Source organism: Octodon degus, unplaced genomic scaffold (assembly GCF_000260255.1).
Source record: "Octodon degus isolate 3935 unplaced genomic scaffold, OctDeg1.0 scaffold00042, whole genome shotgun sequence".
Lineage (NCBI taxonomy): Eukaryota > Metazoa > Chordata > Mammalia > Rodentia > Octodontidae > Octodon > Octodon degus.
In genome coordinates, this window is record NW_004524618.1 from 4,482,765 (window position 1) to 4,507,024 (window position 24,260).

The 24,260-nt window shown below is 48.2% G+C and overlaps 1 protein-coding gene across 1 annotated transcript in view; it reads left to right on the plus strand.

The window, feature by feature from the left end:
• Positions 1-24,260, plus strand: part of Sorcs3 (sortilin related VPS10 domain containing receptor 3) — a 621,809-nt gene that overhangs the window by 176,886 nt on the left and 420,663 nt on the right. The window contains exon 2 of the mRNA XM_004631515.1: positions 19,323-19,390. Within this exon, the coding sequence (XP_004631572.1) occupies positions 19,323-19,390 (68 nt within the window). The remainder of the gene's footprint in view (positions 1-19,322; positions 19,391-24,260) is intronic.

Consider the following 24,260-nt stretch of genomic DNA (forward strand, 5'->3'; position numbering starts at 1 on the left):
CCCCTCCCTGCCCTTCCTGCCCCTGTATCCTTTTATCTGACTCTCTTGTGAATAGTTCTTTATTTGAATTACTTTCTTTTTAGTTTTATTTTATGTATTAGGACACGTTTGCAGTAATAATCACATTGATCCCAGGGAGTTGGTCCGTGTACATAGCGCATCTTAACTCCTGCTGTTTATTTCTCACCCTCTTTCCATCCTGTTGTGTGCCCCCCCCCCCAGTTTATTTTCCATTTACAAATCTCTGTTCTTCCAAGACTCACTCCAAACTCCCGCTTCTGGAGAGACTAGACAGACTTAGGCAGGCTGAGGAAAAGACACCCTTGACCCTAAACGTAGTGCCTAGCAGGAGGTAGCAGGACTTTGTCTCTACTTTCGACAGAATGTCCTGATGTAGGGGTCTAAGATGGGGTCCCTGCATAAAACAAAATTTTAAAAAAGTTATTAAAATGAAAAAGGAAGGCACTTAAACTGCTGAGCTGTATCACATGGAGAGAAAACATTCTCTCAGGCTTTCCCAGAGAGCACATTGGCCAAGCAATGGCCGTGACTCATCCACATGACTGACACTGACAAAGGTTCTACAATCTGAGGTACAGGATCTCAGGATAAATCCTGAGGGGATTTCACTGACCTTATCAGACCCAAAAGCTACAATTCTTGCATAAGTCTTGCTTTACCTTGGTCTTAACCATCAAGCAGAAAAGTATAAAAATGAAATATAAGAAGTAAAGCCATGCTGTTATGTTGAGCTGCAGGGGACTCAGGACAACAATTTCTGACATTGCCAGTGAAGTGGACCCAATACTATTATGGACTACTGGAATCTTTTAGAATATTTTGCTGAGTTAACACACCTATAATATTAAAATAACGGAACTAAACAAAAAAGGGGATACAGATGAATGTCCATTTTGTATCTGTGTATTCAAAGTGGTTGGGATAGATATATAGTTACATTCTCTTAATGAATAGAGGGATTTGTTCTAATGGTTTTTGTAAATAGGATATCAAGTCCACATCTCGTACAGCAATTAACCACTAGGAAGAATGTATGCAATGTGTGAATTATTGAAACTGTCCTACCAATTTGGTTTGAAACTGTCTCATTGCTATTTGTTTATCAATAAAATTATGTAAAAAAATAAAATGAAAAAGGATCACAACTAGGTCAGTGAAGTTTTTCAAAGGTCACTGTGATCACCATGAACTAAACCCACAGATCCGCTCTCTGTCCCCCTGCGGGTGAGCATCTCACACAGCCGATCGCGCTCGGCCTCGAAGCGTTCTCTTCATGTGGCCTCAGAGCCCACAGGGCCTCTGCTTCCCCAGAACTCACAGCTGCGCTGGGTCATCCAGGGCCTCTGACTAAGTATTTCTAAGAGATTAAATCTCACTACTTGATGCACAGGTTCTGGACAGGCTGGAGGAGCCAGGAAGGAAAGCTGGAAAGAGCTGCCCTGGTATCGGTAACTGAGGAGCAGGGAGCCTTCGCAGAACCCTGTATACAAGGAGAGGAACCAGGTCTGGAGGCTGAGGGCCTCCCCCAGGCAGAGCCTGCCCTGCACAGGCTCCTAGCCCCAGGTTCCTAGTGTGATGCTGGGCTTGATGAGGACCACGCAGGGAGCTGCCTCTGTTCTTCGCCTGCTCTGGGGCCCCACGGGGTTTCTCCACTCCGCCCTGTCTCCTCCTCTGCACGTTCTGCACGCGCTCCCTGGGTGCTGGCCCTCAGGGCCCTGACCCCGCCCCATGGGTGGGGTGCTAAGAGTAAGCAGACAAGACTCAGCCCTTTGCTGCTGGGAACGCCTCTCCGCCCTCCCACTCGGAGTGCACACTGTGCTTCTGTCTGATGTGACCCAGGAGCCCTTAGGACGCTGGCGTTCTCTCCTGAGCAAGGGAAGCAGGAAGTCCCTGTTGTGGCTGTGTCTTCGCTGGACAACGTGAATTGCTTTCACGACCCTGTCACAGTCCTGCACGGGTCTCCTCTAAACTAAACCACTTGTGAAGTTCACCACCACTAACATTCTTTAATTTTTTTTTTTTTTAATAAAAGGCACAGGAAAAGTAGGAGAAAAGAGAGTAAGTCACAGGCACGTCCTCCCTCGTCCTTCCCTGCCCTCCTTAGCACTGTCATATAACTACCTGTCTAGATCAGCTCCCCATTTATTTATGTCCATCTGCCATGCCCCCGTCAGTGGATCACTCAGTCCGTCAGTCATTGAATCCATCATCTTGATTTGTCCGGCAGCAAAGCTAGGGCGCTGGCCTGCCCAGCCTCTCGAGTCGGTACCCTGAATGTCCTTGTCATGAGCTGCCACCACAGATGTATCTGCTAGGGAGAAGCCAGGGATCAGAGGCCCAGGCAGCCTCTTCTCCTGGGGCCAGGCGGCCGCTCCCCCAGCCCCGACGCTGCTGTCACGTGTGTGCACACGTGGAGCAAGCAGGGTGAATTTCCCAGGTTGGCCGCAGTGTTCCCGGGCGGGGCACGGGTGCGAGGTCTACACCCAACAGGCCAGCTCAGTGCTCTCTCCAGCTGCTCCTTGTGCGTCTCCCTTGCCCCTCGCAAGCTCAGGGGCTGCCGGGGATCTTACCTGGCAGTGACCCCGCAGAGGCAGAGCAGCGGTGAGGGGCTTCAGATGTCATCCTCCTGGACCACTGTGCATACTAGCGTCTGCGTAGCCTTGGTGACGGGGACGCGTTGCCCCAGACAGCTTGCATGCTGTTCTTTACCAGTTGGTGGTCTTTACCGGCAGCTTGGAACAGACTGATACTAATTACAGATGTTTGGTCTCCTACTGACAAAAATTCTCCTTGGAAACCAGGACCACTCAGTGGAGCCCAGATCTGTGGGGCCGTGAGGCATTCTGAGAGGCTGTGTTGGCTTACTGGGTGTGACAGTGACAGGAGCCGCCCACTGGGCATTGTTTTGGTCAGGCCTTTGTATTTTGACATACGCAGGTCAAATTTACATCCTGGGGCACAGCGCAAGGACTTGGGCTCCCGGCTACTGCTGTCATGGATTCTTCACAGGCCCCCTGAACCACTGTGCCGGGCCAGCTGCTTCCGGGGTCAGTTTGTTGGCTAGGGCCAGTGACACGCCCACAGACACACCCCCGAGGCGCTCTACCTGCTGTGGAAGGAGCCCGCCTCCGAGGGCAGGTGTGTGGGGCCCCACAACAGCGGGGAAGGCAGACGGGCGTGGAGGCTCTGGGTCTGCTGCGATCGCTGCAGGCAGGGAGAGCAGCTCCGGTGTGGAGAAGGGGCTCCTTCTTCCAGGGACGCTGGGGGGGGGGCACAGTGTGGCCAGCCCCGCACCATGAGGTGTGACGCAGAGCCCCAGCGTCACTGTCTGAGGTTGGCGTGCAGCAGTGACGTCCTTGTCGGCCTGGGCAGGTGGCACACGCTGAGTGCTGGCAAAGCCTCCCTCGCTGGCACAGCGGCCACTTTGCACAGGAGCCACAAGGGAAGTAGCTGGAGGAAGAGGCTGCTGGCCTTGGCCGAAGGGGCCGCCCTGCCTGTCTGCTTCCTAGCTTCTTCCTAGCAGACATGGTCCCTGTGGTGAGCATCCGACAGGACAGGGACACTCCAGGCCCCAACCTGAGGGTGTAAACGGGCTGTTTCCTCTCTGCAGCTTCCTGGCTTTCCATCCTCACGTGTCTCCTCCACCCACACCATCTCTTGGGGACTGAAATGGCATCGGACATCTCCGGTGCCGCCAGCCCTGACAGCTGACCTCCTGAGGGTAGTTCTGCCCAGACTCTCCCTCCACCCATGCCCCCGTCTCCAGCTCCCATTCAGTTTCCGCCTTAGGTGTCTGCTAGGCTTCTCAGGTGTAGTGTCCTACGTGAGCTCTGAAGCTTTCCTCCCTGCTGTCTTCTGCTGCAGCTTTATGGGAAGGTGCCTCGGTGCCTCGCTCAGGCGGGATGCTGAGGGCCACCCCGAGCTACTCCTCTGTGGCCACACCTTATATGCAGCTCCTCAGCCATCTTGGCTTTGCCTGCAGACGTAGTTGGGTCCCCTCTCCTTTCACTCCTCTCCCCAGTGCCCTTGCTCTGTGCTCCCAGGCACACGGTGTGTCACCCAGGTGCTCAGAGACCTCTCAGCTCACTTTTTTCTCCTCCCACCTCCCTCAGCCTCTCAGCTTTCTGGTGGCTTCCTGTGTCACCCAGTGGCAGAGGCTCCTGGCCGGGTGAGATGCCAGCCGCCGTGTTTCCTGACCTCGTCTCCTTGGCTCTTCCTCTGCTCCCCAGCTCTGCGAGCCTCCTTGCCGACCCTACATGATGCCCAGGCATGCCTGCCTTGGGGCCGCCCAGTTGTCCACCTGTTGATCACGGGAAGCCGCTGACCTCCCCTCACACGCGGGCGCCCTGAAGGCCAGGTTCCCAGACACCTTTCCTGGGCCCTGACGGTGCTTCGCAGCCTCCCCTCCTGCCTTTGAGTATCAGCCCTTTTCTTTTCCTTCGTGCTTATGTTTTTCTTCCCCTGGGTACTCATCAGCACCAGGATGCTGTCATTTACCTGTTCATTTAATCTGTCCCCCTTGTGGAACATGAACTTCATGAGTGTAAGGAAGCCAGTTTGTTTTCTTCGCTGCCCAATGCAGAGCACTTAGCAGGAGTAACGCACTGCGCATGTGCTGGTTGGCAAATGAATGGAATCAGGCAGCTTCAAGGACTGCAGCCCAGTTCAGAAAACTGTGTGTGGGTCTTGCCTCGTGTGGGGTGAGGAAGAAGCAGGGATCACACTGAGGCTCTGCCTTGAGCTACAGAGTTTACCAACCAGGAAGAGAGGTGACAGCTTTTTGAGACTTGATGCATTGGGTATGGATTGAACTAATGAATTCCATGTCTCCCAAAGGTAGTACACATTCGTAGTAGAGTGGGACATCCAGTGGGTACCCAGCCAGCCTTGCCTGGGGATCATTTGGGCTGCGGTCCTGCTCCAGTAGGTAGAGGCCCCCCAGGTGGGGGCAGGGCTCGGGATTCACAGCACACTGCAGAGCCCCGGAGTCCATGCTCACAGCCACTGCCTGAGCATATGCTCAGCGCCTGGCGTACATTGTCATTAGCCACTCCGGGCAGAGAAAGCCACTGCCCATTCTAGGTGTCAGGGAGCAGTGGACTTCTGGGTTGTGGCGGGACCTGGTGGTGTTGTTTCCTTCACTTTTGCTCATCACGGCCCAAGGTCCTGATCTGATGATAGTTGTTCAGCTCAAAAGCCTTCAGATGTAAAGGGATGGCAAAGACGAGGAAGTGCTGAGGACCCCAGATGAGGCACATGCTCGTGCTGGAATATCATGCTGCACTCTGCAGACATGTACACTGCAGGGTTCAGGTTAATCAAAATTCAGGAAAGGGGGATGGAGGGGGAGAGAGAGAGGGAATGAGGGATGGAGGAAGGGAGGGAGGGAGAGGAAGAGAAAGAACAAAGCTGAGTGGGATGTACAGAGAACCCTGGGGAATTAAAGGCACTAAGGTTTCGGGAAGGTTTAATGAACTAAAGTACTTTTCCTGTAGAGTAAAATTCTGCAGGCATTGCAGGCCCTCGCATCCCCAAGCACACTCACATGTGGAAGGGTGCTGTCCATTGGTGGGTTTGAAGCCCGTGCGTGGTCGTTCCCAGGACAGGAATCCCGGCCTCCCACCTGCCTTCCTCAGCTGTACAGAGCAGCCAGGTGGACGCACCAGCAGGTCGTGTAGCCTCCTGGATTGCACCAGGGTCTAGAACAGATGGGTGTGCTTTAGGAGGCTCTAGAATCTCATCCTTGCCCACCAAATAAGAGGAGCTGGGAACCGTTGTCTCCTGATGAAAAGTCTCCCTCCTCAATTCCTACATGCACTGTACAGCTTACAAGGCAGCGGCTCCCCTTACTTGCTTTGAATCCACCAGGCCTTGAGATGTTTGGGAAGTCTGTCATCCACCCCTTAGGGGTGGGGCTGGGTGGGGAGTGCGGTCTCTGGCTCCAGGTGCCGTGTTCTTCCCACACCTCCATGCCAGCCCTGCCAGGAAAGCAGAGGGCTGGGACACTGAGAACTGGGCATTTGGATGTGGGGAATTCAGCGGGGTTCTCTGGTGGAATAGAAACTGGGACTTCTGAGTTTGGGTGCCTGTCTCCTAGTCCCTCACTTCAGATGTCACTGTCCCCACCCTGCCAGAATCTGAACTGTTTAGTTCAAACAGGATGACGTGGGGGGCAGCAGGTAAGGAAGACTGCACATTTCCTAGTGATGAGAACATTTTCTTTGTCACTTTGTCACTCAGAATCTTCAACTGACATAGGGACAGAGAGATGGAGGAGAGAAGGGGCAATGTAAAGGGATAAAGGTATTGTTGCTGGCACTGCATGTGTCTGTCTGTCTGTCTGTGTCTGTTTGTAGCTGGCTTGAGCTTCCGAGGGTAGAGGAAGACACTAGATGACCAAGGGAACAAAAACTGGGGGTAGATGGTCACCAAAGAGAGCAGGAGGCCAGCCAAGTCCTTCATCATCACCTTACTTTATAGTAAGTCCCCAGAATGTTACATATGTATGTAGGAGCACTTACGTCATCCCTTGGAATATTCTCCATAGTTTTTCTTGGCATCCTCCTCTAACAGTGCTTGGTGATCCTTGGCAGAGCACACCCATCTGGGTTCCTAAGCTCCTCCTGTGTCCTCCTAGGGTCCCTTCCTAGCTCAGCTTCTGCGGGCAGCAACCAGCCTGTGCTTGCTTCACCCCGACCAGGCCCAGCAGCCCTGCCTCTGGCTGGTTCTTGTCCCTGTAGCAGCGTTCTCCCCGTGTGCTGTTCGCCCTAACCCTGTTCAGCCTGAAAATCAGGAAAGAGGGCTCAGGTGGGTGAGCAGGCCTCGCCTCGGGATGTGCAAGTTGTTGGCACACGTCGCCCTCATCCTGAGTGCTCTGTGGGCTACACTTCTGGATTTCATTGCCTTGCCTTCTCAACCCCTGCTGCACATTTTCCACACCTCTCTCGTACATTTATCATTTCAGCCCCTTTCTATTATTGTGCATTTATAATTCATCCCAAGGACCTTGCATGACACCTGCCACAGGTGAGGCTGTGTGCTTGACACAGGGGAGCAGAGGTGCAGGAGTCCTGGTTTGTGACCTGGGAGAGGCTGCAGTCACCCGGAGAAGACAGGCACGGCTGCAGTAAGGTCATCTTGGTCTCGTACAGGGCATCGGCGATGAGTAACCACAGTGTTACTGTGGACACATCGGGTACCGCTTGGCGACAGTGTTTTGTATGCTTATATCTGTATTTCCATAAATGCATATCGGCTTTGCTGGCTACATCTAGATGCACACACACGTGCATACACACACACACACACACACACACACATGCACACGCACACAGCTCTCCTGTGTGTGCTTGTGTGGATACAGCTTATGAAATAGGAGAAGGGCTATTTACTCAGGAATTATTCCAGTTTCTTCCCACTTCTCCTGCTGGCTAAACTCCTCCGGGTTTGTCGCCAGTTAGGTCAAGCAGGCACTCATGACAGCTTATTTGACAGACCTGGGTCTCCTGGCAGTTTACTTCTTTTCTCACCACATTTCTCTGTTTCTTTCTCCAAGAACAAAGGAGCCACTGGTATCCTCTCCCCTGGGCCTTGGGCTCCAGGTCTCTGTGATTCCTACAGTTTACCACGTGGCAGGTGAATACTTCCGGAGTTCATGAAAGAGCAATAAACTTGAAGCCTGGGAAAAGGGGGGCGCTGTCCATGGTGCTGCCCGTTACCCTCGCCCGAGCCCGCATAAACTCCCGCTGCAGGAGGGGCAGAGTGAGCACAGTGGAAGCCCAAGAGCGCGGAGACGCTGGCCTGGGCCTGGGCTGCTTGGCTGCCGTGTGCTTTGCTTCTCGGGCCTGTTGCCCTGGGGTAAGATGCTGATGGAATGCCTGCCTGGTCTCCAAGGCTTGTCAGAAGGCTGTAATCACCCAGTGTAGTGTGATCACCTGTTGCTATTAGCGCAATGGTTCTCGCTTTTCCTTGTTTGCATTTGACTGCTACTCGCTCTCTGGGGCATCAGCTGAAGGGGAGGTGAGTCAAGCTGTGCTGCAGGTCTGGGCCAGGCCCTCAGCCCCACCTCCATGCCGCCCGCTTCCTGTGTTCTGGGCTTTTCTCTCTCTCTGTATCTGGTACAGGGTCTCACTACATAGCTTGGACTTGCAGTCATCTGCCTGTTTTCCGCCTCCCCAGCGCTGGGATTACAGGCATGCAGCATGACGCCCCGTCTCCATGGCTGACTCAGTGCACCCTGGGGTGAGGCCCGCGTGGCCTGTGGTGCCTGCAGTCAACACAGGCCCTGCGCTTGCTTAAGCAGGCGTGTAGGCCATTGAGTTGTCTTCCCAGCCTTTCACACCTCTTCTTTCTGGTCAGAGTACTTGTCTGGCAGCCTGGACCTTGCTGGGTGGGTTCACCATGTCTGCCTCGTGACATGGTTTTTCCTGTGGTCATTCTCTCATCCCAGGTGGCCTTTAGGGAGCTGGGGGTGGTGAAGGGCCAGGTGCAGCCAGGCTTTCTTTCACTCTTGGTTTTCTTTGCTTAATAAAGAATATCCTAAGCCAGAGTGTTACACCATCACCCCTTCATGGTTCTGTTACTGTCTCTGCTGGCTCCAGGGAACAGAAGCCTGTAGCTGCTAAGTCTCAGCACTGAGCCTCCCTCGGGAAGGATTCCTGGCATGGCCTAGGCAAGGCATCCTCCTTGGACCTCATGCCTTTGTCAAGTCACATTCAGTTTAACCAGAGAGCGCGTGGCCAGGTCAGGATGCCACCGTGGGATCTGGGTGGCATCCTCAGAGTACAGAGGTGAGCAAGGAGTCATGGCTTGATGGAGGCTTTTCTTGGGGGTGTCTTTTTCAGACAGGATCTTACTTTGCGGCTCAGGCTGCCCTTGAGCTTACTTTGTAGCTCAGGCTGGTCAGGAACTTTCAGCGATCCTCCTGTCTCAGCCTCCTGAGTGCTGGGATCACAGGCGTATGCTACCGCACCCAGCTTGATGAACTTGTTTCTCTATCTGGTCCTCTGGCTGCCCCATGAAGCCTTCTAGGCCTGACACACACCTCACCAAATCAAACTTAAAGTGGGAGGAGCCACTCGTGGCAAGGCAGGAGCACTGACCGAGGTTACTCAGTTAAATCCAAACAGAGCAGAGATTTGACTGGGCTCTTGCCACCATCCGGGGCCTCTGCTTCTTTTGCTCATCTTTGACATGGTGACAGTAGACCAGCTGGTTTCTGCCTCCTGCTGAGTCTGTGAGTTGCCACCCAAGCACCACCGCCTTCCAGTGCCATGGTGGAGATTGGTCTGTGAAGACCATCCATGTGCTGGACTTGCAAAGCAGATGCAGACAGTCATGGTCTGTGAGGAGGCAGCTGGGTAGCACCCAGAAGCTGCTGAGGCAGTGGCCAAGGAAGTGGTGTTCTGTGTGACTCAGCTTTGAACAAAGAACATTAGAGGGCAGAACCTTCAGGTGGCTCGGCCAGCCTTGGAGGCTTCTTGAATTAGGCGGGCTTTGGACTATGCCCCATCTGACAGGAAGCAACGAAATGATGTCACAGGCAGGCAGCAGGACACACAGGAGAAAGCCGCCAGAGTTGGGCAAACTGGAAGGACCTTGAGACACTTAGGTCACTTAAAGCAGAGGACCGGCTTTTGGAAAGTGGAAAGATGCAGGGAAGAGAGTGCTGGGGCTGGGCTGTGGGGACCTCCGCGGCCAGGATCAGGTCTCCTTGTTCAGCGGAGGAGCCTGTGGAGTTCATGGTCAGAAAAGTGCCTGGATCAGCCATGAAGACAGAAATAATCTTACTGAAATCCGGAACAATATAGAAGTCTGCATTCTCCAAGAAGGAAACAGAGAGGATCAGCAGTCCCAGAAACGTACTTCAGAACATGCTGCAATAGAAAGTAGGGGAGGAGCTGGGAGAGAGTAGCTGCCTGACTGAGATGCAGGACGGAAGCCCAGGGAAGGAGGGGAGGAGCAAGGGAGGGAGGAAGGAAGGAGAGAAGCGAGAGAGGAAAAGGGGTATGGGGGAGGAAGGACAGGAGGAAGGGAAAGGAAGGGAAGGGGAGGGGAGGGGAGGGGAGGGGCCAGGAAGGATGGAAGGGAAAGAGTGAAGGAAAGAAAGTGAGAGGGTGAAAGGATGGAGGGAAGGAGGGTGAAGTTTGGGAAGAGGATTTTCTAGACCCAATTGTTAATTAGAAGCTATGGTAGCTGTGTTGGAACTCTTACCCTCAGCATCTTTCTGCCTGGATTTTGTGCTTTTTGGAGACCGGCATCCTGAAATGGTCTCACTGGCTCCTGCAGAGTCCCATACATGCATTCTGATAGATTCCTAATAGTTTTTTTAAAAATTAATTTTACTGAAAAGTGACAATGAGACAGTTTCAAAACTGATTAGTAGAACAGTTTCAATAATTAATACATTGCATATTGTTGTCTTCGTAGTGGTTATTCATCATGCAAGATGCACACCTGATGTCCTGTCCAAACACTATTAATACAAATCTTTCTTCTCATTGAATTAAGAGAAAGTGGCTGTATATCTATCCTAACTATTTTGTATATACTGGTACAAAATGGTCCTTCATTTGTATCCCCTTTTTTGTTTACTTTTGTCAGAGCTGGGCATTCCCTTGCCATTTAAACATTGGAGGTGTGTGAATTCAGCAAAACAATCCAACACAGTCCAGTAGTACATGATAGTGGTGGGTTATCCATAGGACTGCTAGTGCCAGAAGAGGTTGACTGGAGCTTATTACAGCTCAGCATATTAACATGGCTTTACATTTTATACCTCATTGTTATGCTTTTCTGCTGGATTGTTAAGACCAAGATAAAACAAGAACTATATAACAAGAAATGTAACTTTTGTATCTGCCAAGGTCAGTCGAATCCCCTCAGGATTTACCCTGAAACCCTGTACCATGGTTTGTAGATCTTTGGTCAGTATCAGCCATGTGGATGAGTCACGGCCATTGCTTGACCAATTGGCTCTCTGGGAAAGCCTGAGAGAATGTTTTCTCTCCAGGTGACTCTCCTTAGGCACACTCTACATTGCCAATCACTTTCCTTTGTGGCCCCATAATCTCCTTGATCAGAAAATTTGGGACATCACTGAGTTACAGGATGTTGCGTTACAGGTTCTCCTATGTCCTGAGTCTTCACTGATCTTGAGAGGCTGGGCTCAAAATGTTGTTTGTCCTTGCAGGCGTTCTTTTTCTCTAATTTTTGGTCTGCAAACATAAGTTGTTAACCCTCCAGAAGAGAAGCTTAATGATATTATTACCCTAAAACATAGGAAGGTGAGCTGAACTTCACTATCTGTCTGAATATCAAACATCTTAGACATAACATGGAACAGGTATTTTCCATCAAGTATTGATATGTTAAACTTTAAATCCCTACAGAGTGTGAAGAAAGAAAAAGAAAAAGCAATAACAATAAAGAATATTAAAAACATGAATAAACTATTACATATTTTTACACAGAAACTTAGAAATCTAACCATATATGGCATTTTAGCAGGATGGTCCTATTACATTTTTTTCTTGTCTCTTGTTTCATTTATTACATTTTTAAAAAAAAATTTTCTTGAGAGACAGTATAGCAATAATTGATTTGATATGACATGAGAAGCAGTATGTATTTAGAACACCAGAATGACAGGCATTCCAAATAGGACCCTAGTATTACACATTGCTATCTTCAATGCAGTAGCTTAGTTCACAGATATCAGCATGTATAGTTAGTCAGGGTGAGAAATCTACCAATTAACTGGTAGTTTCGAAAACCTTCTGAAGAGTCTCAGGATCATTGCCTTAACCATCTTGTGCATATAAATGTATGACTTTGCCCCTTTCATGTTTCCTAGCTTTTCCCTTTGCCCTCTCTTCACTGTTTAATCCTTAAGTTCTCACTTTCCTTTTAATTGTGTTATACCTTTTTATTTTTATTTTTTCTTTTGAGTTCTTATACTAGGGAGACTGTACAATATTTATACATGTGGGCTGGTTTTATTCACTTATGAATTATCTTCAAGTGGCATCCACTTAAATATAAAGGCATTGAGTTTATCATTCTTTATAGCTGAGTAATACTCCATTGTATAAAATCACCATGTCATTCTCATCCATTCCTCAGGTGAAGGGAATTTGGTTGTTTCCAAGATTTGGCTATCACAAATAGTGCTTCTATAAACATAGGCGCACATATATCACTATGATATGTCACTTTCAGTTCCTCCAGGAAAATTCCCAGTAGGGGGATAGCTGGTTTGAATGGGATTTCCAGTCCTAGGTTTTTAAGGAGTCTCCACACTGATTTCCATAACAGTTGCACCAGTCTACATTCCCACCAGCAGTGGTGAAGGGTTCCTTTTTCCCCACAGCCTCTCCAGCATTTGTTTGTGGTTGATGTTTTTATGATAGTTACTCTTTCTGGGGTGAGATGATATATCAGTGTTATTTTAATTTGCATTTCACGGATGGCTAGTGATGTGGAGCATTTTTTCATATATTTATTTGCTTCTTTAATTTCGTCCTCTCAGAAGTGTGTGTTCATCTCAGATGCCCATTTCTGGATGGGTTTTTAAATTTTGGGGTCCTAATAGTTTATAGTTCTTTATAAATTCTAGAAAGCAGATCTTTTTCTGAGACATTGTTAGATAAGATCTTTTCCAATTTTTTGGGTTGTCTTTTTACTTTGTTGGTAATTTCTTTCTTTTTTCTTTTTGGCAGAACCAGGGATTTAACTCAGGCCCTTGCATGTAATTATTGTGCTGTGCAAAATTTTCTCAATAAGAGGAGGCCCCAGTTGTTAATTCTTTCAAGTGTTTCCTGTGCGATTTGGTTTTTGTTCATGAACTCTTTGCCTACCCCTATGTCTTCAAGAATTCCTCCTACTTTCTCTTCCAGGAGATTTAGTGTCTCTGCTTTAATGTTTAGATCTTTAATCCATTTTGACTTTAACTTAATGCATAGTGATAGACCTGGGTCAAGTTTGAGTTTTTGGCATGTAGAGAGCCATTTTTTCCAGCACCATTTGTTAAAGATAAGATGGCCGAGTGTGTTTTGTAGTGGCTTCTGCATCAAATGTGTTCCACTGGTCCTCAGCTCTATTTTGTTGCCAATACCATGCTGATTTTATCACAGTAGTTTTGTAGTATAGTTTAAAGTCAGGAATTGTAATGCCTCCTGCCTTGTCTTTATTGCCCAGGATTGCCTTTGCTATTCTAGGTCTTTTCTGGTTCCAGATAAATTTTAGGCATGATTTCTCTAGGTCTGCAAGGTATATTGGTGGTATTTTGATAGGGATTGCATTAAATGTGTTTAATAATTTTGAGAGTATTGCCACCTTCACAATGTCTGTTCTTCCTATCCAGGAGCATGGAATATCTTTCCATTTTCTGAAATCCTCTGCAATCTCTTTTTTCTCTTTTCTCTTTTTTCTCTATTCAATGAAAATTGTACTGTAATTTTCATTGAATAGATCTTTGACTTCTTTAGTTAGATGAATTCCAAGATATTTCATTTTCCTCGGTGCTATTGTAAAAGGTATTGTTTCTCTAATTTCCTGGTCAGTGTGTTTGTTGTCTGTGTAGAGGAATGCTATTGACTTTTGGGTATTGACTTTGTATCCTGCTATGCTACTGCATTTCTGTATTAATTCTAGTAGCTTCTTGGTGGAGTTTTCTTGATCTTCCAAGTAAAGTATCATGTAATCTTCAAATAATGGTAGTTTTACTTCTTCTTTGCCTATTCTTATTCCTTTTATTTCTTTCTTTTGTCTAATGGCTCTAGATGATGATTCCAGAACTATATTGAATAGGAGTGGTGATAGAGGACAACCTTGTCTTGTACCAGATCTGAGAGTAAAAGATTTCAATTTTTCCCCATTTAGGATTATGTTAGCCTTTGGGTTGTCATAGATTGCTTTTATCGGATTGAAGTAGAGGCCTTCTATTCCAATGTTCTGTAGAGCTTTGAACATGAATGAGTGTTAGATTTTGTGAAAAGCCTTTTCTGCATCCACTGAGATGGTCATGTGGTTTTGGATTTGGCTGTATTAATATAGTGATTTGGCTGTATTGATATAGTGATTTGGCTGTATTGATATAGTGTATTACATTTATAGATTTGTGTATATCAAACCATCTTTGCATCCCTGGGATGAATCCTACCTGGTCATGGTGTATGATCTTCTTGATGATTTGCTGTATTCCATTTGCTTGGATTTTATTGAGGATTTTTGCATCTATGTTTATGAGTGAGACTGGCATGTAGTTCTCTGTTTCAGTTGCATCTTTCCCTGGTTTTGTTATCAGTATAGTAGTTGCTTCCAGGAATATTTTTGGGAGGATTGCTTCCTTTTCAATTTCACTGAAGAGTTTGAGGAGTATAGGGATGATAACTTATGTTAATTTCTTGTAGAAATCAGCTGCAAATCCATAATGACCTGGAATTTTCTTTGTTGGTAGGTTTTTTTTTTTTTTGGTATATTTTATATTTCATTGGCTGTTATTGGGTTATTGAGAGTTGTTATGTCTTCTTGATTCACTTTTGGTAATTTGTACCTTTGTAGGAATCTGTCCCTTTCTTTTGTGTCTTCTATTCTGTGAGAGTAAAAATTCTCAAAGTAGCTATTTATAATCTTCTGAATTTTTACTGGGTCTGTGGTAATTATACCGTTTTCATTCATTATTGATTGTATTTGAATTTTTTCTTTCCTCTTTTTGTTGAGGTTAACTAGTGGCTTATCAGTTTTACTTAATCTTTCAAAGAATCACCTTTTTGTTTCATTAATTGTTTGAACTGTTTTCTTTGTTACAATTGAGTTATTTTCTACTCTAATCTTTATGATTTCTTCTCATCTTTGGGGTTTGGGTTTGGTTTGCTCTACCTTTTCTAGATGTTGGAGGTGCAGCATTATGGTGTTTATTTGTTCTGGTTCTGTTTTGCTAATGTGTGAGTTCACAGCTATAAATTTCCCTCTGAGAACGGCTTTCATCACTACCATAAATTCCGATAAGTTGTGCTTCAATTTTCATTGAATTGTAGATATTGTTGAATTTCTTGTTTAATTTCATCTGTGATCCTTTGGTTGGTGAGTAGGGTGTTGTTTAATTTCCATATATTTATAGGGTTTTTCTGGGTTTTTTTTGTCGTTCATTTCCTGTTTCATTGCACTGGGGTCAGATAATGTGCATGGGATAATTTCTGTTTTCTTGCATATACTTAACCATGACCTGTGGACTAGCATGTGGTCTGTTTTAGAAAATGACTCATGTGCAGCTGAAAAAAATGTCTATTCAGCTGTGGTTGTTTCAAAAACTCTGTATATGTTCAGTAAGTCCATTTGTTCCAATCTCTGGTTCAGTTCTGCTACTTCTTTGCTAAATTTTTGTGTGCTTGACCTATCTTTTTGGGAGAAGGGGTTGTTGAGGTCTCCTGTTAAAATTATGGTATTGGATAATAGATATTTCTTGCCCATTAAGATTTGTCTTATGTAGTTGGTTGCCTCTGTGTTTGGTTCATGAATATTTATGTGTGTTACCTCTTCCTCTTGATTTTTCCCTTAATCAGTTTATAATGGTCTTCTTTATTTTGTTTGATCATTCTTGGTTTGAAGCTGAGACTGTCTGAGAACAGGATTGCTATCTCTGCTTTTTTTTCTGAGGTTCTGGGGGGTATTGTATTGCTTTCCATCCTTTGACTTTCAGCCTATGAATTTCTTTATGAGTTAACTGTATTTCTTGTATACAGCATATTGTTGGATTTTGTTTCCTAACCCACTGTGCCAGTCTACTTCTTTTAATTGATGAATTGAGTCCATTTACATTCATAGTTATAATTGAGATATATTGACTTATGATTGACATGTTATTTACCTGCTGTTGTTTACTCCTTTTTTGCCTGTGTTTGTTTGCCCTATTTAGTGAGATCCTTCATTCTTGTTTATGGAGTTCTTATCATTTTGGTCCCTCGGTAGACCATCTTTTAGTAGTCTGTGTAGGACTGGGTTTTTTGTCATGAAATTCTTTAGTTGTTCTTTATTGTGGAAGTATTTCCCTTCTCCATCAAACCTGAAAGAGAGTTTTCCAGGACATACTAGTCTGGGCCGGAAGTGTTTTTCATAGAGGACTTGCATGACTGCACTGTGTTCTTCTTGACTTGATGGTTTGTGAAGAGAAGTCTGCTGTAATTCTCATGGGTTTTCCTTTAAATGTGATCTGTTTCTTTTCAGTAGTGGCTTTCAGTATATTGTTCTTGTGCTGGATTTCTGGGATCTTGACTGTTATATGTCTCGGTGTGTTTTTAATTGGGTTGAAGTTATTTGGCGTTCTATATGCTTCAGTTACCTGAATGTCAGATTGTTTCCTCATATTTGGGAAGTTTTCTGCTATTACTTCTGCCCATATTCTTTTTATTTCATGTGTATTGGCTCCTTTTTTCTCATTGATGCCTATTAGTCTCACATTGTTCATCTTTGCATCGTCTTGTAGGTGATGAATTATTTTTTCCTGCATCCTAGTTGTTTTTAAGAGATTTTTTCTTACCTTTTCACTAGCTGTGATGGTGTCTTCAAGATCGGAAACCCCATCTTCACTTTCACTCAACTGTTTTTGCAAGCTTGTGATTGAGATTTTAAGTTCCTCTATATCTCTTTGACTCTGCTTCATGTGATCTATTTCTTTCCTGTATTGCTCATTCAAGGAATCCATTATTTTTCTAATATCCTCTTTTTTTTAATCAATGTCTTCTTGAGAATCAGTTTTTAATTTTTTCATTATTTTTTCCTTTCTTTTGTACTTCAGAGATTATTTCTTTTTTTTCCAGAGATTTTTTCGATTTGATTTCTTTTATATTTTTCTGCATTTGATTCTTTACTTCAGACACTGTTAATTCAGAGATTTCTTCTTTTTATTTCAGAGGTGATTTCTGATCTCATTTCCTATATACCTTTGTGCAGTTGTTTCTTTACTTCAGACGCTATCAGTTCAGGCATTTCAGCTGTGTGATTCCCAGTTTCTTCTCTGCTAGCGTCTTCTGCACTTGTTCTGGGTGGGTTCGGGGCCCGAGATTGCATTTTTTTCCTTGTCTTTGTCGTTGTGTATAGCATTGCCCTCTGGCTTTTGGTGTAGTGCTTTGGTGGTTATTACTTTATCACCTACTGAATTTCTTACTCAAAAGAGATTACATGATTAATGTAGCTATAGTGTTGTATTTACAGAACAAAAATAAGGTACACTAATAATGTGTAATAATAGTTAGCAGTTGACAAACTTTTGTAACTAGTGGGTTTGTGTTTTAGACAGTAAGATCAACCATCATGTCTATATAGCTAGGTAGATATTAAATTGGGAACTTGTATTTAAGTTAGTTCCCCCAAATTCTGCTGATCACCTGCCCTTGATGTGCCAGGTGTTTTCCAGGCTGACTAGTTCAGCCTGGTTACCTTTTGCTCCCTGTCTCCTTCAGAAGAGTAAGAAGGAGGATGCTTTTATAGTTCTGAGTCTAGCAAAGTGTTTCAGATTACCAGGTGCAGATCTATGAAGTCTGGGCTGGTTCTGGAGCGGTTTAGAGGCGCCCTGAGAGCAAGGCTGAAGGTCTCACTCACACGGTGGCCTTGGGCTGGGGCCGGAGGTGTCCAGCGGGTGCAGGCGAGCGTGGAAGCTCTGCTCTCCCACACACTCCCCTAATATAGTTTGTAGAATTTGGAATGGCTTGCACATAGATGCCTTGCCTTTCACCCGGTTGCTTTGTAGATGAAAGAACTCACAAGAAAGGAAGGACTCTTACACGTGTGTGTGTATGGGTTCATGTGCATGTGAGTGAATACTTTATCTTGTGTGCTGCTTGGTTTTGGGGAGGACAGGAATGAATCTCCAGACTCAGTAGGCCAGACCTCAACAGACAGTCAGGCATGTCAGGGGCAGTGGCCCCTGAGTGCCTGTGCTCCACACTGCCGTGCCACGGAGGGCTTTTCCTGCCAACCTGCCACCCCTATCCCAAGACACAATCTGGAAGGAAGTCTAGTCCTCCAGTAATGGCCTCATCAAAGTTGAGGAGGTGTGAGGCCACCTGCACACACCTCCTTTGCCAGGGACTCTCTTTGACCTATACTGGATCACATCCCTTGCCTTTAATCATTTTATTTTTAATTTAGTTTACATAGAAGAAATCTAAATGGAGCTAATTGACCCCTAGAGGGCTGGATGAGAGTAAATCTCAAACTGAGCTTTTTGTTGTTAGCCAGGTGCCATAGAATGTTCAGTATAATGGCTGATTGTTTTTCTTTATTCTTAAATGGATGCCTAGCTTGAGAAAGCCCCATCTTGGTAGCAGAAATTCATGGTCTTGAAGAGAGGTTCATGGCTGCTGACTGAGTGAGCGAGAGAAAGAGGAAAGTTGTGCATTAAACTGAGATAAACACAACTGTGTATAACTGGATTGTCACTTGTGCACACGATGTGTTGTCTGCCTGCTTTTGATTAAAATTGATTCAGGTGCAGGTACTTAGTGTTCCTGGAGCTGGGCGGCTGTGCCTAAGCCACTGTCCTTGTAGGTGAGGGCTGGGCAGCATAGTGCCTGGTACACAGGGCTCCAGCTGGTGCGGAGCTGGATGACCAGCCCAAACCAGCTTAGAACACCACTAGCTCCGCCACAGGCAGCTGCTGCTCTCTGGCCCAGGTGGCTCTAGGCATCGGGAAGGTTGTCCAGGAGAGCAGTGAGGTCGAATGACCTGCTGATTGGTGGTGGGAGAAAACGCCCCGTGGTCCATGGCAGGCAGCAGCAGAGAATGCTGGGGGCCAAGCCAGCTCCCAAACTCAGTAGTTACGGTTTCAAAGGGCCTGGTTTAGGGAACACAAAGTCCCTTTGGACCCTTGTGTAAGCAGGAAGAAGCACACCTAGCCCTTTCCTTTCTGGATCTGGTTCTGTATATCATAGTTGTCCTGAGATGCAAAGTGGGACTTGTCCTCAGACCCTGGGTGGCCCTGGGATTGAGCGCAGCCAGCTGGCCTGGGCCTGACTCTGAGGGAGGGTAGAGGTGCAGAAGCAGTGGCCGTTGTCCAGTTAATTCCCGTTGGTGTGTTTTATTTCCAATTCCAAGAGCTGCCAGGATTAAAATAAATGCTACCAGTTACAGGGATGCATTAAATTAAGTTGTTCCCCTGCTGATCCCATAATAGCCCTCCATCCGATGGATAAGCACTAAGCCCTCTTCTGGGTGGCAGGGGATGCACTGTGCACTGCTATGCAGACTAAAGTGAACTTCCTTTCTCTCCTCGTCCCTCTCCTCTGCCCTCTGCCACCCTGCAGGTTATCCTGATCCTGACGAAGCTGTACGACTTCAACCTGGGAAGCGTGACTGAGAGCTCTCTGTGGAGGTAAGTGGATTACAGCCCGCTGTGGAGATGCCCAGGCGAAGCCACAGGAGAGCTGGTTTCTGAAGGAGTGGAAGATCAGCCTCCCGGAAGCCCTTAATGCCCCAGCCCGTGAATTCCTTGGGCCCTCTCTTTACATCTTTTGGTGACTGGCTCCTTCCAAAGGCTCTTTCCGAAGGCACCCATCTGGTTGTCCTTGGAGAAGCCTGGTTCTGGGAGGAGAACTCAGAGACCCTGACCTCCAGTGAGCGAAGATGCTTGCTAAGGGTCTGTGGCCGCAGCTGGGAGGCTTGTGTGGCCTCCCTCCAGGCCCTTGCATTTAGAAGGTGCTGTGGTCCTGGAGAGGCTGATGCCCATGGGAGCAGATAGCGGGTGCCATCTGCATGGTGACGCTTGGTGGCTTCTGGGCCTTGCTCCCGGACACTCACACAGTCCCGTACTGAGCTGGTAGAAAGACAGATGCCTTGCTGTGGACTGACACCGTTTTCGCATCCTAAACATTTATTCTTTCCTTTTTATTTTAAAAGAACCTAAAAAGTTCTTGGCCCTGAAGACTTAGCGAGCTCAAACACTGCACCTGCACTGTGCTGTGTAGACAAAACAGGCTGGCTGCGGCGCTGAGGTACAGTGACGGGCTGGGCCAACAGGACCTGGCAAGGCTGTGATGCCAGGAATTCCTGAGGGCAGGGAGTGCTGAGCACGTGCCCTTGCATGCCGTGCCTCAGGCGTGTTGACAGCTCACACTCACAGACATCAGCCTGTAGTCATGCGGGACAGCCACGGGTGTCACAGCCACTGTGACATGGTGCTTCGCACGGTGCTGATGGCTGGGGGCTCAGGTTGTGCATTCGTTCCTCTAATGGGTGTCAACCCTAGGGAGGATGTCGACACAGAGGCCATCTGTCTGGGTGCATCCTTGTCTCGTCCTTGTCATGTTCCAAGGGTTTCCTGGGGACTTGGGCTACCAGGACCTGGGTGTGTGGTGCTGCTTCTGAGTTACCTGTAAACAAAGGACAGCTGCTGTGGCTGAGAATGGGACACACTGTGGGATCTGGTAAACACTTAGGGATGCCCTGGCCCAGCAGACAGGGCTGTCTCCCTTGGCATTGGATGTCTCCTATCTAATTTCACTGCTGATCGTCAAGAACTGGCGGGGTGTAGGAACTAGGGTGCTCTGATCGGCGCAACCCTGCTGGGTTCTGCTCACCCCACACATCTGGGGAACTGGGCTCCAGAATCTTCCCACAGGTCCAGTCCTAGTGATCCTGAGTGGTGGCATTGGCCACGCCCCCATGCAGTCTGCTTGGCCAGATCCTGAAACTACCAGAAATCCTTGTCCTTATATGCAGAAGCAGCTGTACCTGGCACTGGGTTCAGAAAGGGGCTGGCTACTTCCAGCCAGCGGCCAGGCAAGCCCAAGGAACCTGGTCCTAAAGCCCTGAGCTCTTAGTCCCAGCACCCCAAAGTTTGGTAGTTTGAGCTCACAGTCGCAGCTGAGGGTCGTGTGTGCCCACAGCCTTGGGGACCAGAGGCTTAGCTATGCCCTTGTTCCAGTACTGGGATACAGGTGCCAGTTGGAACATCCTGAAACTCTGTCCCTTGAAACACTTTCCTAATGGGTCTCTATTCCCTTTGTTTAGCCAAAACATTGCTGCAACCTGGGTGGCTGCAGACCGCAGATAGATATCGGTACCCTTGTGGTCCTGGAGGCCAGCAGGCTGCAGTTGAGGTGCTGTCAGGGCCACACGCCTTCCGGAGGCTCCAGAGGAAACTTCTCCGGGTCTCCTCTGCTCCTGGAGGATATGGGTGCTCCTGAGCTGCCCCACTATATCCCTGCTTTTGTCTTCACCTGGGCTTTTCCTCTCTGCCCCTCATAATGTCACTTGTCCCTGGATCTAGGGTCCCTCTAGTGACTCAGGATCACCTCATATCAGGGTCCTTAATGGCATGTTCAAGGCCATCAGTGAGGGCAGCAACAGGCAGAGAGGTGGCCCACACGTTCCTGGAATTGAGTCCTACATTGGGCATGTTGGACTCTGGGCATTCAGGGTGGCATATCTTCTGGGGGGTCCACCCTCTAGGGCACATCACTCTCTGAAGCTCCATTGTCCTGTGTGTAGGTTCCAGGTAGTAGAGAACATACCTGGTATGTAAAAAACATTTTGCTATTTTTTGATTTAATCTGTGATTCTCAGAAACACTCTCCTCCCTCTTCCCTGAATTGCACCTGCACCTCTGCCTGGAGCCCCCAGGGCGTGTGGATTTCTCATTTTTACCCCCCTGCCCACTGCAGCCTTAGTCACAGAAGCCCTTCACCAGGGCATCACTGTCCTTTGCTAGCATGCACGCCTCTTCTTAGTATTTGTCACCACCTGACCCGCTAAATATTTACTTCTTGGTTTATTTATCATCTACCTGTGTCCACTAAGCTCTGAGCTTTGGAGAGAGGCAGGTTGCGCATGGTAATTCAGAACTACGCCCTCAGCACCTAGAGGAGACTCTGCCACACAAGAGGCGCTTCGTAGACGTTTGCTCAGTGAATGAATTAACAAATGCCTCGCTGTAAGGATTAAATAATAAATGCAAAAGCACTTAGAACAGTAGCTCCTGTACTGACTTGACTGTAACTATTAATGATTATTACCAGCCTGTGTGTTTGTATAATCTTTTTATTCCCTTATTGATGTTGTCTTTAAGGCTCCACTTCTGAGATGATCTAGGGGAGGGAAATTTGCAGGACCCGGAAGGAGTGGGCTGCACACACTCTGCTGCGAGTTGGCAGGAAGTTAGGTAGGGGAGGAACGTTGTTTAGAACGGTGTCCTTTTGCCAAGCGGGGGGCAGTTGGAATATCAACTTTTACCCAGCTGAGCATGCTTTTTATAGGAAGGGTTTCCTGAGCTGGATGTTCTGTAGGAAGATTCCTGAGCTGGGTGCTGGAGTGATGTGAGGCCATCAGCGGGGGCAGCGGCAGGCAGAGAGGTGGCCCAGCAGGCAGAGGTAGAGGCCGTGCCATGCTGGTCCACTGGAAGGAGCCAAGTGGGAAGCGCAGCAGCTGAGTGCTGGGCTGGGGGGCAGTGCGGCTCACAGCTGCCTTGCCAGACCGGGTGCTCAGAGCACAGCTGTATCAGTCTGCTTTGCTTCTCCTGGGACGTGTGACTCAGAGGAAGAGAGCTGTATTTGGTTTCCCAGTTTCAGAGCTCCAGAGTCAGCTGGCCAGGATGCAGGGTCCCGCTGAGTGACTGGCTGGAGGGTGTGCCGGAGACCTGCTCAGTGCATGGCAGGCGGGAGAGAGGGCCAGGCAGAAGGGCCAGGGGGGAGCCCTGAGTCCGACCCTTCTCCCAGCAAGGCTGCCCCTGCCTTCGTGCAGCCAAGCTCTCCCCAGTGGGCTCATCAGGGGCTCGGGAGGAGGTCGGAGCCCTCAGCATCCTGGCCCCAGCCGAGCTGACCACCAAATTCGACCAGCACAGAGTGTGCAGGAAGTAAATCTCCTCTGCTGTCACTGTTAAGGGATTCAAAAAGCTGGTGGGTATTAGGGACTGTCCCTAAATGTAAACATCGTGCATGAATGTGTCTTGGCATTAGGCATCACATTTTCATGGTAAAGCTGAGCTTGAGGCCAGAGGGGATGGGGAGGGAGGCTGCTGCTGAGCTTCGCTGGGCCTTGCCAGCCCGTCAGGGCCTTGCAGGGAGCCGTCTGACACTGTGCTGTGGCAAACGCGCTCTGTCTCTCACTGTCTTTTTCTGGGCTGCTGCTGATACGTCTTACAATTAGAGCCTAGAGCGCTCTGGCTTTCCTTCCACCTACAATGGGCTGGGAAAAGAAACGGAATTAAATACGCACCCTTTTAGCCCGTGATTTGGCTGAACACGCACAGCCGGGTTGCAATTGCGCTTGGCGATTCTGCTTCAGTTTTCTGCACAGTAGTGAAGCTCTGCGGCAGCAGATGCCACGACAGGATGACCCCCCTGCCAGGCCAAGGGCGATGCGATCATTTGCCTCTCTGGACTAAGAATTCAGAGGCTTCCCTGATTGAAACAGGCAAAAGTCTGTTTAAAACCATTAAATCACGCAGCCAGCTATCTGTCCTCCTGACATTATTTCTGGGACTCTTTGGTCCTCTCAGTAGCGGTGGCAGCCAAGTTCCCTTCTGTCAGCGTCCCTTAGTCAGGTAACAGTGCATGCGGGATTTCAGGTTTGGGGGGCTGACTTTCGTCACTGACCCTGGGGTCCCCTGAGTTAGCTGGGTCTTAAGGTTGAGAATGGGAGCTCTCCCTGGGCAGGATCGGACGCTCCTACTGGTGTTGGGACCTCCCAGGTGGAAACTGCAGCCAGGGAAGACCGCCTTGTCTTCGGGTCTCCTCCATTGCCACCGAAAGGGGAGTGCGGTCCTGTGGAGTGTGTGAGGCTGGACCTCCAGCTTTCTGGGCATGCTGCGTGGGGTGTGCGCACGCCACCGTCAGGCCCTGTGGCGTGTGCATGTGTGTGCACCTCTGCCTCATCTGATGGCATTCATGCTCCTTGATCAGGGAAGCGGAGACTCAGAGAAGGCTAGCTGATCCGCGGCCTCAGGGTGAACTCTCCGGTGCTGAAGAGAAGGCGTGGCCAGGATTCACGCTTCTGGTGGGCAGATCACTTCTTGACTTCCATTCTGTGTATGAGATATTGGCACTCAGTTGGTAGGCCAGCACATTACCTGTCTCGCAGAAGGCTTGAAGTATTTTTTTCTAGAGAGATATGCACAAAGCAGGTGAACTTTGGCTTCTGTTTGCTGGTCCCAAGCACAGAGGTCCTAGATGGGTGGCTTCTGGTCAGCGAGGAAGGCGGCAGGGACGCAGCGTGTATGAGCTCCAGAGGAGTGGGGGCCACGCAGA